At 35.6% G+C, this 13,610-nt stretch overlaps 1 protein-coding gene across 3 annotated transcripts in view; it reads left to right on the forward strand.

The window, feature by feature from the left end:
- LOC149534986 (NAD(P)-binding Rossmann-fold superfamily protein) overlaps positions 1-13,610 on the forward strand; it is a 329,460-nt gene that overhangs the window by 144,115 nt on the left and 171,735 nt on the right. For all 3 annotated transcript variants that reach the window (XM_089807115.1, XM_089807117.1, XM_089807116.1), the window contains exon 8: positions 1,175-1,257. In XM_089807115.1, coding sequence (XP_089663241.1) covers positions 1,175-1,257 — 83 coding nt within the window. The remainder of the gene's footprint in view (positions 1-1,174; positions 1,258-13,610) is intronic.

A 13,610-nucleotide genomic window follows, 5' to 3' on the forward strand; every position in this document is an offset into this window, starting at 1 on the left:
CCACTCAATAAATATAATATTCATTCGATGCCTTCTCCTTCTACCTTAGTCATCTTCCTCTCTAATATAGGAGTATGAGGCAGAGGTTGTGACAATTCATAGGCATATTAAAATGTTTGATTGGTATATATGTATAATAATAGATTTATTATTATCATTCATAATATATTTATTTTAGAATTTATCTACATTATTTTATCAATAGAGTTAGTTGTATTATACTATTTTCATAATACTGTTGTATATCAATTGATATAATATTATATTATATTAATTTGATAAAAATAATATATTTAATATTATTAAATTATGCTATAATACTATTATTATTATTTTTATTAATATTATTTATTAAATTCAACCTTATAAATGTGGTATTATTATTTATTTACCTTTATCAAGTGCAATTATAATTATATTATATTTATTTATATATTCCTTATATTAACTCTATTATTAAAATTGATCTTGGAAATGGGGACATATCATATTTTAAGAAATCATATATTCTCAAATGCTTAGTAAATGTGCCAAGTTATTGCCATTTTTTTCCTCAAGTTTTTGCTGAGTCCCCAGTTTTTTAAATTTTTGGTCTAGTCGAGTCATTGCTGAGCCCAAGTTTTCCAACTATCTTCTTGCATATTGAAATTTTTCTGTCCTTTTTGTCCTGCATTAGCCCCCAGCTTATATTGTTTGGTTTATGAAGTTTGAGGGAGGGAGTTTTAAATATGTCTTTATAGGGACTTCTTGTCATGCACATAGGTGAAGCAACATAAGGAGAAACTGCTAGATGAAGACACCATTAATAAATTAAAATGAATATTTTTGAATATTGATAGCAATTAATCATGGACGAACTTTCTGATTCACGATTGTATTCAGCATATGCTAAATTTATAACTTCCAAAGGCTGCTCTCTTCTTTGGTGATTGTAGGACTACATGTGCAAGCTTGCCTAAGCACTCACTTTCAGTTTTCATTATTTGGGAATTCTGTTGGTTTCCTGTGTTTTGCTTAAAAAGGAAAGAGCCTCATAAGCTAATTCAGTTTTTTCAATGCTTCAGCGTGTCAGAGAAGATGCTTGTAATATTTGTTTTTCTTCACCTTTTCCTTTCAAGTGATATGAGTGTTTAAATGTATTTATAGAATTCTTTGGACAAAATGTTCCTTGCAGGTGTGTCAGAGGATGCTGTATCCGGGCATATTCAATTGCTGATTCCAGGAGAAACAGCCTGCTTTGCATGTGCTCCACCTCTGGTACTTAACATTAATGTCTTATAATTGTCTTGTTGTGCTGCGAAATTGTTTAAATTTAATTATGACTTCTGCGCCATTTGCCATATGATTAATGATTTTGGTTATTGCATTTTAGTCATAAATATATGGGCTCTGTATATTTAAATTTTGTTTTTCAAAACACCTCTATTGATATGGTTGACTATTAGAAGTATTAAGTTTTCACAGGTCATTATAGTTGCATGCAACATTTTGAATAAAATTGTGTTGAGAGTTTTACACCAATGTTTTCGACCATACTCTGCAACCTGTAGGCTAAAAAATTGTGCCTAACCAAGTCCTAAACTCAGCAGACACATTTTTGATTTGGACTTGTGACTTGGCACAAACTCCACAAAACTTGCCAAATTTCAAAAACTTAAATTGCATACAAAATAGAGATACCCGACATATCAAATGTTGGGACAGAACATTGAGGAACTGATTTTAGTTATGCTTAAATAAGAAAATTACAATAAAAGAAATAATAAATATGATTAAAGCAATCAATAAATACAAGATGTTATAGTTGATTGGAAATAATAATTAAAAACTTCAAATTCCATTTAAGTCGCAATAATTTACAACTTTTTGCTCCCTGCATACATCTTAGTGATGGTTGGACCCTGCAAAAGACAATGCCACCTCCTCAAGCTGAATATCATTATCTGCCATGATGTAATGCAATATCATGCATGCCACTTTTTTTGTACTCTCCTCTACTTGCTTCTCAGATCCACAACCACCTTTTCAGTAAACATTGGGTTGTAGGTTCAGATGGTATTGAGGAATAATGATTATATGTATGACCCGATCCATCATCAAGATCACACCCTTGATGGGAATCTTGTCCTTGAATTCTCTCTTTCTCTCTACCCTAGACTTGTCCTTATGTCTACGCTCCTACACTAACTTTGGCATTGTAATGATCCTCAAACATTCCTTGGTGTACTCGTTTGATCCTTATGGAAAATTGATGTGAATAGGGACAAGTCGGTCGATTCTTCAAGCATTTGATAAAGTGTAAAGTCGACTTGCGTAGGGACACATGAATGCCCATGAATTGAATCCTTGAACTTGAACTTGTCCATGGACTCCTTGTTTTAAATCTGAACTTATCTCTACTTGATGAAGGCTTCATCTTGAATCCTCCATTTCTCCTTGTTGGGTGGATATTTTGCAACCGATAGTTTTTTGGCGATTCTGCTAGGGGCACGAATGCATTCGGAGGCCTCTTGCCTTCATTTGAAGCTTCAAGTCCTTGTTCTAATTGGCACTACGGACTATCACATTGACAAGCTTTGAGCACGTGTACTCGAGGAGAAAGAAGGCTGACAGTTTCTCAAATTCTGTTGGATCATTTTGGGCTCAACAAGCTCGTTTTGATTTACTTACTAAAACCCCTTCCCTTTCTCGAACTACCAGCTACCCACCTTCCAAAAAGAAGACTGCTATACCAAGTGACGATTCCCAATTTTTGCTCAAACCCCTTGTTTCTGCTGCACAATTGATTGCTGCTATTCATACCACCCATACCCCTACTTCAAATACCAATATGGCTCTTGGACCATGGGGAGCAGCTTTTGGCCCACTGAATCTTGCAGCACTGTTACATGTACTACTCCAAGGTTCTTGTAAGAATTTTCCTAAATTCTATGGGGATGGAAAACAACATCTTGATGAACACATTAAGGCTTTCTACATTGTTGTAGGAGTTTTTGGTGTTGAACATGAAGATATCTTTGTAAGAATCTTTATTGAGACCTTACAAGGTATAGCAGTTGATTGGTTCTATAACTTAGAAGCCAATTCAATCACGGGTTGCGCATCCTTGCACACCAAGTTTCTTGAACGTTTCAGGCTTGCAAAAGACGAGCATGCTCTCCTAGCACAACTCATATAGATGGAGAAGGAAGCAAATGATGAGATGTGAGAGTTTATTGCTAAGTTCAATAAATTGGCCAACCAAATTCCCACTATTTCTCAACCAATTGCTATGAATTTGATGTGCTTCTTTATTAACACTCAACTTCCAGAAGTTAATTTCTTGCCGAGAAGGGTTGTTCCTGCTACTTTGACTCTTGCACAAACTCTAGCGACAAAGATTGAAGATGACCTGATACTTGTAGGAAAGATTCATAAGGATTCCAATTGGTTAAAGAACAATTCCTATACAAAATCTTCTTCATCGGGCTCAACAGATCCATTGATCAAGAAACTAGCAAATGAACTTCTTGCTCTTAAGAAGCCAATTTCATAAGGATATTCCAAGGTGGCCATATCCTAATGCTGCAAATAATTATGTGGCCAAGAACTAGAATAAGTTCCCTCCTCTCCTGGAGAGGCTTGCACTTGAAGCACCACAAAGTAACTCAGCCACTGGTTATTATGAACCTAATCTTACTAATGACAATCAAGAAGATTATCCTCGCAAGGATAATGCTGCTCTCTATCATGAAGATAATCAATTAGTTGGCGACTCTACAATTGGATACGTCCAATATGATGATGAAGAACATGAGATTGGTTTTGCACAAGCCTACATGGTCATGACGCATTCCCAAACAAAGCTGGCTCAACAACAAGATGAGGCTGTAAAGAAGATGGATACTCCTCAAATGCCTATCATTATTGCAAAGAGGGGAACAACCCTACCAGCCTACCTATTGACCTAGCCAAAAATCGAGTAAGTATTGATCATCCTACTCCATCTAGTATTTTGAAGCTCAGTGTGCCTAATGCTAATGCTAAACCCTAGGCTGAAAATTTCAATGCTTCCAAGCTTGTGATATCACAGGTCATGCTAAAAAGACCAAAATCTAGATGTTTGAGGTAGAATACCTACAAGCATATCCATATCAGCCAGATAGGCTTACCAAATTTGTCAAAGAATCACAACCAACTCAACCTCATTTGATCACCCTTGAATTGAAAAATATGCCCAATAACCTAGTTACTATTCCATCATGAGTTCCAAGGAAGATTGAACATTTATATTTATCCCTACCGATCAATGGTTTTGAGCTAAGCAATTGTGTCATAGTGGCACCTCTGATGATGTCATGCCAACTAAGGTTACCAATGCTTTGAGATTAACTTTGACAAAATCCTTTGATAGTTGCTACTCTATAGAGAATAAGCAAGTGCTATTGAAAGGGAAAATCAAAGATGCTCAATTTGCCTTTGCATCTTCCCGGACAAGAAGATCAAAATGATTGTCCTAGCTATAGATGTGCCTACATCTTACGGTATGTTACTTGGCCGTAATTTCTATAAGGATGTGGGCAATGAACTCAATATGGATATGAGTGAAGCCATAATACTTGTTAAAGGTGCCATGCAAAAATTGCATCCTGAGAGAAATGAAGTATGCGGTGGTCAAATCTAATGACCCACACGATCAAATTCTCTTCCTATCAGCTAGAATGGGTAATTATTACCTACATGCTAATGAAGTGTCAGAATTTGCAAAGGATTGGACATGCTCTGAAAGTTCTTTGTTGCTTTTAGACATTAAAGATTTGTTGATGCTACTTGTTAGCCCTAGTTTTTGAATCACCCTTATCAATTCTCTATTTTTCTCCTCCCTTGTCAGAGTCTGCCTCCCAGAGTATGCATTTAACCTCTCAAGGTATTGCATTGACTTAGAAGCATAGAGTTGAACCTTGTTGTGAAATCCTTTTGGTCGAGTCTTGTGAACCAATTTGAACCTCTTTGAACCAAGGTTCAAAGTAGTTCAAACCGGTTCAATCAAAGGTTTTGGATAAACTTCTGTTTTGCAGGCGGGACCTACCAAATCCGACATTGGATTACTTCCAAACCACTTTGAACTACCTTATACTAAGGTTCGAAGAGGTTCAAAGAAGTTCTAACACTGGAAATTGGCATCGGAAAGTATAATCAATGTTTGATAAGACAGTTGTCTCAAAGGCAGGTAAGGTGACATCCCAATGATGATGTAAATACCTCCTCGGAATCACTACCGCCTAGTATAGATGATGAGCTGGCGACGTAAGTGGGAAAGCAAAATATTTTGTCGAAGGCTAAATTTGGTTTGTCAGAAGAATAGTAATGATGATTAGGACACTTTCCTCAAACTAGCATTTAATAAAAGGACATCATGACTTCTTGAAGCGTGTGTGCTGGCCCACAATAATCTCGTCATCAAAGCCTAATTATTTAGTGGTACTTTCTCCCAGTATGCAAATCTTTCTTAAACCAAGCCCGAGCGTTTTTCATTCTATTTTGTGAAAAATCAAGAGCGAAGAGGTGGGAGAAGAAAGAGAAATATTTTGGGTTTTTAGCGGTTTACAGGTGAGGGTTGCAAACTTTTCCCTTTCTACTTCTTTAATGTCATTTTTCTTCCAGAGGAAATTTTTGGAAAGCTCATTTTTCTATTAAAAAAATGAAGTCTGTTATGTACTTTTTTGGAAATACCTCTAGTCTTGAATGCTGAAGGTTTGTAATTTCTGATACAAATTTAATGGGAGTTGAAGTTGAAAAGTTATAAGAGAATTTTTTAGAACAAATAGTGGTTAAAGGATCTCTTGAGGTTCTGACAAGTAGTCTCCTTGAAGCAATTGCTTTCCCTTCTTCATTGCTAAGCCTAGAATTACTCCAATATTGTTTAGATCATTATGATGTCAAAACTAAGAGCATACTGAATAATAGTGGTGAACCCTTGCTGTCCATTACCAGGGAGACCATTTCATTTAATCTGAAATTACTAGAGTGTTTTTTCACTAGTTTTAGCCCCACTCAGTCCTCAGTCCAATTCCGAGTAGACTCTTCCAAATACCATAATTAGATGGCTAGGAAGTGGACAAAGATCTTTTGTAGAGGAGGTTCAAGACTACCTAAAGTGCTCACTATGGATCACATGAAACCCTATATACAAGACTTGATAGTTTTGTTGCACAGGTCTAGAGGGTCATTTGTTCTTCTTATTTTTGAAGAATGGATGTTTCACTATATAGACATTATTTTGACTGGTAAACAATTCCTCGATTGGGCCAAGTTGGTAGCCAGCTCATTAAGGAATCAACTCAAGCACTCACAAGCTTCCAAGCAAGAATTTTACATGTATTCCTATTTAACTTACTGTCTTGCATGCATGTGTGATCTCACAGCAATTCCTCATGAACCTTGGAGTGAAGACATAACGGTTTACTATTATTGCCCTTTGCTGAGAAAAGACAGAGTATTGGAGGATTTCAGGAAAGTTTATGATGTTTTTCTGGGAAATGTGCATCTCAACCTTACTAAAATCTCAATGCAGAGGATGTCCCTGGAAGCCCAAGTGTTCGTTCAAAACTATGGAAGTTTCTACATACAATTTTCTAGGTTCACCTACTTGAGGATAGGAGGTTTTGAGGAAGAACCGAACAAATTACTAAGGTATGCTCTAGATTGTTTTGTTTTTGCCGAAATATGTAGGCAAATGTTTTCTATGGTTAAAGACAATCTTCCCGAGGAAAGATGGGAATCTGAATTCCCTATTAAACTTGGTTTCGTGTTTTGCAATACAATGATCAATGCTTCAGCAATCAGGAATGATTTGTTGAACTTCAATTTAGGATTCTATCATGAAAGAAGGGGTTTTGATAATAAGAATTTTGCAAGATTGGTGCTTAGTTCAGGAGATCAGATTCGTCAGGAGCCTCACCTCGAAGACTTGTGGTAGGATTGCAGCAGCGAACAAGAGGCTGCCAAAAGAGATCACACAAGGTTGATGGTTCCTCAAATCACGTCGCTGAAGTTGAAATTCAAAATAGAAAGGCTTGTCGAGGATGGTTTAGAAGTCATGGAACCAAGTTGCAAAGAAGTGATTGAACAGTGTATCCTGAGATCAATTGGGATAGAGATGAAGAAGATGACATAAAGCTTAGGTCTAGGTCCATACTAGAATGCACAGACGATTGGTTATGGGAGAAAAGAACCAAATCGCCCAGGGCGATGCAAATTGAAAAACCTACAAAGGTTGTTTCAAGGCTGTTTCTTTCTCCAAATGTTTGCCTTCTAACATTCCCCTTTCATCCAATGATGTAGGTTGTGTTTTCTCAGTTAAGAAGAAGAAAAGAAGTGGCAACTCCAAAATGTTCGACAACTCCCAGACCAAGGTCTAAAACTAGGTCTACGATGTCGATCCAGAAAATAGTTCAAGAGCTTGATCTCATGGATTTAGAGTTCGATAAAGAGGACAACCTTACACTCTCAGACAATTAAGACATGGACACAAAATTGGTAGGCATTACAAATGTGATTCAACTAGGTTTTATGACTCCCACTAAAATAAACGAAGGGGCAACAATCGCAAGCACTATACCTCCTTGGTTATCGAAATCGGTGAACAAGAAACGTAGCCTCAAGTCTTCTCCATGCCTGTTAAAGACATAGTCACCACATAGGCCACCTGCACTCGTAAGAACAAGAAGGTGAAAAATGATGGTCGCCTAATCAAAAATCCTACCACAAGGAAAGTGACTGCAGAGATAGCTACCTATAGGTAGAAAGAAGGCACACATGAAGTAGAAGCCGAAGATTTCAAGGTCACAACCATGGACTTGGGGGTCCTGAGCAGGGATACTGGAAATCTTATTTTTAAATTCTCAGTCAACCACATGCTGAATCCGTCAGAAAAGGATAGCAAGGAGAAGATAGAACTAAAGTGGTTGGTCGTTATTATGGTCAAATACATAGACTTCCTGATGAATGTTGGCACACTTCCCTTAATCCAAGTTCCCCAATCATTTGACCCCAATTCTTCTGACAACCAACAATTGGTCAAACAAATGCAAAAAGGAAAGCTCTTTTTAGAAGCAATGAATAATTGGATTGGGTTTGTTGTAGAGGAAGGAGGTAAATTCATTCTGGATTTTACCACTACATATGCAAAAGGGAAGGTGCTACTTGGAGAAATCCAAACCCTTATTCTTGTGTGGGAAGCAGATGAAGGCCGAGGTCAAGCAATAGATTTTCAAGTGCAAGAGGTTGAGAGGTATGGTGTAATGAAATTCCTCTTTGGAAACCCTATGAAAACTATGGACCCTTGCATGCTTTTCATATTGAAAAGTAACATGAATTGGAAGGTTTCCTTGTATAAAGCCGCCTTAGAAGAATTGCAGGCGATTGAGAACGAAATCAAGGAAATGCATAAGGGGGTCTTGAAAGCCATGCAGATAATCAATCCTAATGGTATTCTGCAGTTCGAGGACGATGATGGTGCCCAAACTTTTGACCCCCGATTTGTATCAGTTCCATTTGTAGCTATCCATCCTTAAGCACCATCATGTGTTTGATATTGATTGAAGACGTGCACTACACAGGAATATCATTTAGGGAGGAGTTTTTCTAAGCAGTTAGAAGAAGACTGGAGGTCACAGGTCAAAAGACAAATGATGGCATGAAATTCGAGCAAAAAGAAACTTTACGGTAGAAACAGATATGTGCAATCCATGGAGTCAAATTTGTTCTCCTTAGCATCAACAACTTCTACAGGGCCTTCTGGAAGAGCCGTCGGGAATCAACACGAGATTATCTGTAACGCCATAAATATATGAAGGAAAGTTGAGTGCTAGGAGACTTTACATCTAAAGCAGATATATGCATCGAGCATGTGTTTAGGTGTGAGAAGAAGGAAGGCTCCATGCGGATACACTGAGTCAATATTGTAAAATATGGCTCGCGGATTAATGTTCAATAGATGGAATCACACATAAAAGGTGACCACGAGAATGAGAGAATGTTTTAATAATTCACGCTGCTGAGGATATATAAAGCAGGAATGATTAAACTGGTGGTTTTTTTTGGTTTGGATTAAAATTATATAAACATTTGTTAGTTTTTTATGAAGGGTTGCAATGTATGGACAAAGCAACCAACACCCTTAGGTTGTCTATAAATATAGATGTAAAATGAAACAATGTAAATTTTTTTATTCCTATAAAATTTATACATATCTTATGCACTTATGATATATTATATTTTTCATTTGCAAAGAAATGAAGTTTTGAACAAAGCCTGTGGATTGAATTACGGAGCAAATTTATATCAATTCCGGAATTGAAATGCAATAAATATATCATCTGTAAGGTGTGTGTTTATTGCAAATCTATTTTCGGCATAGTTATTTATTTTAAATTTTGGAGTTTAAAATTATTATTAAGTTGTGTCATTTATAAATTATTATCATCTGTTTGTCTCCGTAAGAGTTAAAGTGCATCCTAGACTAGTTTAAAATTTCATTTATATAATTGATCCGTGATGTCTAAATTATTAAAATTGTTTATAGTTTAAATATATTAGACTTTATAAAGTTGTACGTGTCAACTTATAATATTGACTCTATTGCCCATTTAATTAAGCACTGGTCTTCTATTCTTGATTCATAATATGTCCATGTGCTGGCAACTATTTCATTTCTTTCCATTGAGAAAATAATATATTCATTTGTTGCAATCATCTATGATAATCACTTTTATTTAAAAAACTCTCATATATTCTTTTATTATTCTTAATTTGTAATTGCAATCTTAAAGCTTTCTATAATTCTTGTCGTTTTGAAAAGCTTTTATTGCATTCTCATTCTAATTTATCTGCTATAAGCGTCTTGGATCTAAGGTTGCGATCCAAGATCAAGTACACCGCCTCAGTTTTGCAGAGCTAAAAGCGCAGGGGATTTGGATCGCATCGATCAATCCCGTCAAGTTGGCCTTAACCGGTTGGATATCCCAACATCGAGCAGGCAAGGCTCATTGGATTCCAATCTGCGGTTTTGGGAACCAACAGATTGGTAACTCTACTGGGGAAAGTTGCAAAATAAACCCTAAGAGTTTCTAATTGTAGATTGGTAAGAGTTAGATTCTATTTAATTTGTTGGAACATTTTGATATATTTAAACTTCAAAATTAATAAGTTTTTTACATTTAATATTGGGCATTTTAATTCCTTGAAGATTTTGATCTCGTAATTATTTTATAAATCTAATTGTTTTGTGGAGATTGTATCTTGTAGCACATTGTATGTCTTCTTTAAATCTTTGCCACAGGTGAGGTATACTCTGCTGGAAGGAAGAACTTTAGATTCTTGAAGATTATTCATTTCCTCCATTTGGAGGTGGCGAATCTATTGTGTATTGATTGGTACTTCAACCAAGGAAGTGCTTGAATCATTAGTGACTTTGCTGAGGGAGAAGATTCAAAAAGAAGTACTGTACAATTTTTTCAAATGTGTCGATCATTTCAGAGAAAGCCTTTTATTCCAGATGGCATCAGGCCATTGGATTTGAGCAATTTTGATTATGAACCTAGCAAGTTATCTCCAAAACTTTCACAACTGGTACCAAACTTCCATGGAGATTCACATTTGGATGCATTCTATACATTTATAGAAGATTATGAGATTTGTGAGGAAGATCAAGTAATGAAATTGTTTTCTAGGACTTTGAAGTACAATGCAAGACAGCCATATGAATCATTACGCACACAGTGTATGTCATCCTGGAGAGAATTTGAAGGATGGTTCCTATCTGAATTTGATGATGCAAGTCATGAAGAAGAGATGTGTTATGAACAATATGAAGACCAAAGTTGCAGCATGTAAGAGGATCCTAAAATGTCTCCACTTGACACCTTTTTCAATATAAAAAGATATGAAGGCGAAACTTCAGCACATTTATTTTTCAGGATGCTAAACGCTTACCATGAGATTCCATCAAATCTCAAGCCTCCTTACAAGGACTTTTTGAACTGAATTGTCAAGTTGAGAATCTCGCCAAAGGATCCTGATGTAGAGCTTCTTTTTCAAATATGGGATGAAGCTATTAAAGATGAAGCAAAAGATACTAAAGTGAAGCAAGAACATAATGATGTTTCAAATTCAAATGTAGAAGAAACGAAGAAGAACCTGATCATGATGACACCAGTAAGGAATTAGATTATAAAGAATTTGGAAATAATGAAGAGGATTCTTTGAGTGTGGATGAGATTTCAACTTTTTTAGACATGGAATATCAAAAGAATATTGAAAAAGGTGGTCAAAATTTTCTTCCAATACACAAAGAAAAGAAAACTACTGAGATCATAAATGTGTCCTATGAAACATTCAATGAACAAGAAAATGTATTCATCTTGTCAAATCCATATTGCTTTAACGAGAAGAAAGCCAATGAACTAGAAGAAGCATATAGTTCTTACGAGGATGATATATTTGTTGAAGATGTGCATTGTGGTCTACGTATAGAAATAGATCTATTTAGATACAATTTCAAAGAATTTTCAGATCCTGTATATGATGGAATAGCAGAAGGAGATTTTGAAAACCATGTGAACATATATGAAAAGAAGAAAATGCATCCAAAAAGGACTTCCAAATTATTTTAGACAACCTATGCAGTGAAGCAATAGAGAATCCAGATGTGTTTCTGAAAATTCTTCAAGTATCATGTATGATCAGATCTTTTATAAAAGAGTAATAGTTGCTGATTGTGGGCAGTCTTCAAATCCCTTTTGTTATGAGGAACAACATTTAGTGTATAGAGATCAAGCATGTTGTGTAGAAAAAACTAATTTGGATGCTTGTATGACTGATCACAAGCTTGACCCAAGGGATTTTCTATATAATGAGAAACACATTGCACCAAAAGATCTATCAAAGCTTAAACAAGAGTTAGATGCCAAGGATTGCATTCACGAAGCAGAGATAGTGAGTATTTACTATGAGGATGATGCATGAGCAGCCTACTGAGGTAAGTATCCCTAAAGACCTTGTGGTAATATTTGTTAACAATATGCTTAAGAAAATGTTTTTTAAGTTTTTATCATCTTTCTTTTGAAATTTTTCCTTCCACGTATATTGATCGAATTAATGAAGTAAGAGATTAGATGTTTGGATTTAAAGATGATGAAATTTATGATCTTATTGGTAAGACAAATGTCAATTCTAATCTTGAACAAGGCAAGCACATATCATGTGATGACTGTTTTATATCTACTAACAGATTAGATATTACTAGGAGACAACATGATACATCTACTTCAACAAGGTTCAAAGTGTTACATGATCAGAATCGGGTGTTTGATAGAGGAAAGAATAAGTGCTCATTTTTTGGGGGACTTGGGGACACCCAATTTCATTGTGCATCTGCTAAGCACTGGTGCTTAGTTTGCTCCTCCAGAGATAACTGGAATCTCATTATGTGCACAAGGGACATATGTCCCTAGCAAGAGCCACTGACGGTGACCAAACTTTTGACCCCCGATCTGTATCACTTCTATTTGTACCTATCCATCCTTAAGCACCATCATGTGTTTGATATTGATTGAAGATGTGCACTACATGGGAATATCATTCATGAAGGAGTTTTTCTGAGTAGTTAGAAGAAGTTTGGAGGTCACAGGTTAGAAAACAAATGATCGCATGAAATTCGAGCATAAAGAAACTTTACGGCAGAAACAGATATGTGCAATCCATGGAGTCAAATTTGTTCTTCTCAGCATCAACGACTTCTACAAGGCCTTCTGCAAGAGCCGTCGGGAGTCAGCACGGGATTATTTGCAATGCCATAAATATATGAAGGAAAGTCAAGCGCTGCGAGACTTTACGTCAAAATAAAATATATGCATCGAGCGTGTGTTTGGGTGTGAGAAGAAGGAAGGCTCCATGTGGATACACTGAGTCAATATTGTAAAATATGGTTCGCGGATTGATGTTCAACAAATGGAATCGCACTAAAAAGGCGACCACGGGAATGAGATAATGTTTTAATAATTCATGCTATTGAAGATATATAAAGTAGGAATGATTAAACCGGCGGTTGTTTTTTGGTTTGGATTAAAATTATATAAACATTGGTTAGTTTCTTATGAAGGGTTGCCATTTGTGGACAAAGCAACGAACACCCTTAGGTTGTCTATAAATATAGATGTAAAATCAAACAATATGAATTTTTTTATTCCTATAAAATTTATACATATCTTATGCACTTATGATATATTATATTTTCATTTGCAAAGAAATGAAGTTTTGAACAAAGCCCGTGGATTGAATTACGGAGCAAATTTATATCAATTCCGGAATTGAAATGCAATAAATAGATCATCTGTAAGGAGTGTCTTTATTGCAAATTTATTTACAACATAGTTATTTATTTTAAATTTTGAAGTTTTAAATTATTATTAAGTTGTGTCATTTATGAATTTTTTTATTAATTTTTGTAAATATTTTAATATACGGATAAGTCGATTGGGTCATTATTGCATTTTAAATTTGATAAACATAGATATTCTGAAATATTTAATTTTTTCCCCATTTATGTCTAGTTTGTCTCCGTAGGAGCT

The sequence above is a fragment of the Cupressus sempervirens genome, chromosome 10 (assembly GCF_028749045.1).
Source record: "Cupressus sempervirens isolate cs-2001-9-10 chromosome 10, ASM2874904v1, whole genome shotgun sequence".
NCBI classification, from domain to species: Eukaryota; Viridiplantae; Streptophyta; class Pinopsida; order Cupressales; family Cupressaceae; genus Cupressus; species Cupressus sempervirens.